Source organism: Phocoena phocoena, chromosome 4 (genome assembly GCF_963924675.1).
Source record: "Phocoena phocoena chromosome 4, mPhoPho1.1, whole genome shotgun sequence".
Classification (NCBI taxonomy): Eukaryota; Metazoa; Chordata; class Mammalia; order Artiodactyla; family Phocoenidae; genus Phocoena; species Phocoena phocoena.
The window spans coordinates 46,941,498-46,945,183 of NC_089222.1; the positions used below are offsets into that span (position 1 = coordinate 46,941,498).

The following is a 3,686-nucleotide window of genomic DNA, read 5'->3' on the forward strand; positions in this document are numbered from 1 at the left end:
TGATAAAATCAAGTCTTAGTGAGGATGTGGAGCAATTGGTACTCCCTTCATACATTCTTTTTTTTTTTTTTTTTTTTTTTTTTTTTTTAGGTTTTTAAATTTTTTTATTTTCATAAAATAAACAAGCAGGAATCATTTTATTTCTACTGTTGAAGAATTATCATGAATTATTCAAGATTTAATTGCATCAGGATAAACTAAGCTTTCACGTGCTTAGATACAACAGACTTACTGACCGCTGAACCGTTAAAATTAACTGAGTTTAACTGTCACATGACCAGTTGTTTTATGGCTTATATAATCACTGACCATTTTTCCAAAAGCATTTAAAATGACTGAAAAACAGAGGTTTCCAAAGTCTATCAGCAAAATCATATCAATTGTAATTAGGACATTTACCTTCTTCGAGGAAAAAGTGATACTGGCTTGACCCTTTCTGTCCTCTGGGTTGAGAAAGTGGATTCCCTCGGAGTTCTGGTCTCAGTTCTGCAAACACTGAACTGCTCAGCACCTACTCACCAGTCTTAACCCTCCAACTCACGCCGCGCATCTCAAGCACCCCAAGCCGTAGGCTTGCTGTCTTGACACTGGGCAGCAGCGCCCCCTCGCGGCTACCGCGTAAGAGGCTCACCAGTCCACTAGCAGCCCTCTGACCCTGACCGAGCAGCCAACAAAGCAATCCCATCCCACTTGCACGTTCACTCTGATTTGCAACAGTGAGACAAGACCTGGATGGGAAGATGATGGAAGACTCAGCCGGAAACTGACTAAGAGTTACACTCTTCCTTGGGCAGAGAACCAGGGAGCTCAGAACGGAGACAGAAGCACACAGAGCCACCAGATCCTCTATGCAGTCCTTGCTTACTGTATTTTTATTTTCATTTAGATAAGAGAGAGAGAGACGATTACACAGAAAACACCAACATCTGCAGAATTACAAATTAAGCAAATGCAACGGGAAACACACGTGTTTCGGTCCCTTTCTGGTGCTCTTTTACCATCTGCTCTCTTGGAAGGAACTCAGGAGCTGTAGTACTTGAGGAGATTCTCATCCGTAGGTTTGAGGATTTTCTTATCTGCCATATTCACTACCCACCCCGGAGCAAGACCAAAGAAAATCTGCCTTGGATCTTTCCGAGTGCTGAGCATTTGGAAGAGTTCGTCTTTCGTGATATCAGGTAAGATATAACCATACTTCTTGGCGAGCTCCAGTCTCGCTTCAGGAAATTCAGCAGGATCCGCCAAGTAACCACGATTCCTTGCATCAGTGTAATAGGTTACCAGTGCCTCAGGGGGGAGCATTCGCTTGGGAATGGGTTGTCCACGGAGAAAGAATGGAATAGGTTTGCACAGTATTTCCAGGCTTCGAGGGTCGTAGAAGGCCGTCGTGACGACACCCCCGTTCTTCTCGATCGCAGCGATGGCCAGCTCTGAAGCCAGCTGTACTTCAATATTAACTTTTGCCTTAAAGGTGTCAGCACCCTCCTCTACCAGCTGGACACCATAATCCCTTTTAGATGGCTGGATGGTCACGCCTCTCCCATTGACAAGCTGGGTTAAATCAATAGGTTGTGTAGGATCAACTCGACCCAAATCAATAAGGTACTGCAGCCTGTTGAGACTCAAAGGCTGATACTGGCGTCTGAAGCTATGTCCTTCATTAAACCCATATTTTGGGATTCGAAGGTAAAATGGAGTCTGGCCTCCCTCAAAGCCCAGCCGGGGCCGGGTTCCTCTCTGTCGTTCTCCCTTGTGGCCTCTGCCACATTTCCTACCTCTTCTCTGACCTCTTGGTCGTCTTCCCGGTTTCCTGGAGCCCGGGTTCGGCCTCAGGTTAGCCAGGCTCACACGAGGAAGGGCCCGCAGCAGGTCCAAGGCCTGGGGCCCTCCGCCCCTCACCGGGCCGGCCATGACCGGCGCGCCCGCCAAACCGCAAGCCCCTTCATACATTCTTATGGGAGTGTAAATTGATACAACCCCTATGGAAAACTTTTTGGAGGATCTAATATACTATGAAAATGCTTTTCTTGTGACCCAACAATTCTACTTTGATGTATATGACACAGGTAAATGACCACTTACAGCCACCAAAAGATGGGTGCAGAAAAAATCACAGCGGCTTTAACACTATTAGTTAAAATGGAAACAACACATATGTTTATCAATAGCAGAACAGGTCAATTGTGATCCATTCTTTCAATGGAATTCTCTTCAGCATAATTACAGCCATGTGCAATATGGATCTCATAGACAGAAGCCAGAACACAAAGCATATAGACTATGATTACAGTCATATGATGTTCAACAACAGGCAAAAGTATTGCTTGGCAGTAAAATTTAGAAAACTGGTTGCATAATATATAAAATGCCTAGCTATGTAATTAAATTTTTACATCATGTAGTTTTCCTCAATTAAAATTTTCTTAAAAATAAATCATATATTCCTTTTTGATGACAATTCCAGCATGGATACCAGGATTATATTTATTATTTCATAGTCTAAAATTGTTATTTTAAACTATTTTCTGCTTTCCAGTTTTGCTCTTTGGAACTCAGATGTTGGTTTAATTGTCATTTTTGTCTTGTTTTATTTTTGATAAATACACTGTCTTTTTTTTGACAGCTTTAGGAATCTCGTGTGTGTGTGTGTGTGTGTGTGTGTGTGTGTGTGTGTTTGTGTGTGTTGTGGGATACCGTTTCAGTTCAATATGTCTAGGTGAGAGCATTGTTTGTGATTCACTGAGTTTCCTGAATCCGAGAATTGATATCTTTCATAACTTCGATAATTTTTCATTTATTATTTATTAGAATATTGTCAGTCATTTGTTCTTTTTATTCTCTTTGTTTTAACTTCCTAATGTTCCATGTAGAGATGTTAAAGTCTTATTATTCTAGCCACATTGTTTCAACCTATGCTACATATTTCTCAATTTTGCGCTTATTTGTGCTAAATTCTGGGTAGTTTTTATAGGTCTGCCTTCTAGTTCTCTAAATCTGTAATTCTTTTTTTTATTCCTTGCTTTATACTTTAAAAGTTTTACACATATTTATTTTATATATTGATATGATAATTTCTACACCTGCAGCCTTAAGGGATCTGAATTTTTGTTTTCTTATTTTCCTATACTCTGGTTCATGAGGTCTTATTTACTCATGTGTTTATGAATTTGTATTTCTTGGAGCTCTTATTTGAGAAAATCATTTGACTCTTTTTTTAATATATGTGCTTCCTCAAGGAAGCATAAATGGGCATACTTAGCAAAGAGTGATGAATGGCAAATTGTGACAAAGCAGAAAGAAAACAAAGATTTACATTGTTGCCAAATGAGCCCCAGTTTTCTAGTAAACAAGGAGAAAATCTTTCAGGCATGAGAAATAATGTCCCCTGAATCAAAACAAATTATAAGTATTGATTTTAAAATTGATTGTCTTCAATAAGCTGCCTTCCAAAAAAAGGAAGGACTGGGTTTGAATGGCATTACATATAATGACAAAGGCAAAACACGCACAACAAACAAAATTATAGTTTTTTCCATCTTTGAGGAGCTGTCATATTATTCCTGTTTGTTTCTTTGTTTCTATTAGTTTGTTTTGTTTGGGTTCATGAGGCTATTTAGGCAATTTCCTCTGGTTCTCCATAGCATAGCTAGCAAACAAACCCTTTCCCTTCCTTGGTCCCCCAGTAA

General features: G+C 40.0%; 1 protein-coding gene across 1 annotated transcript; it reads right to left on the reverse strand.

Annotated features, from left to right (window-relative positions):
- Window positions 1-854: 854 nt before the first annotated feature.
- LOC136122870 (large ribosomal subunit protein uL15m) lies at window positions 855-1,931 on the reverse strand. The gene has a single exon (XM_065876985.1). The coding sequence runs from the start codon at window positions 1,909-1,911 to the stop codon at window positions 1,021-1,023; it is 891 nt and encodes a 296-aa protein (XP_065733057.1). The 5' UTR covers window positions 1,912-1,931; the 3' UTR covers window positions 855-1,020.
- Between the last annotated feature and the right edge of the window lie 1,755 nt (window positions 1,932-3,686).

Bases quoted from the DNA above. Each gene is read 5' to 3' on its own strand.
- LOC136122870 (XM_065876985.1), bottom strand. From the start codon at position 1,911: ATGGCCGGCCCGGTGAGGGGCGGAGGGCCCCAGGCCTTGGACCTGCTG.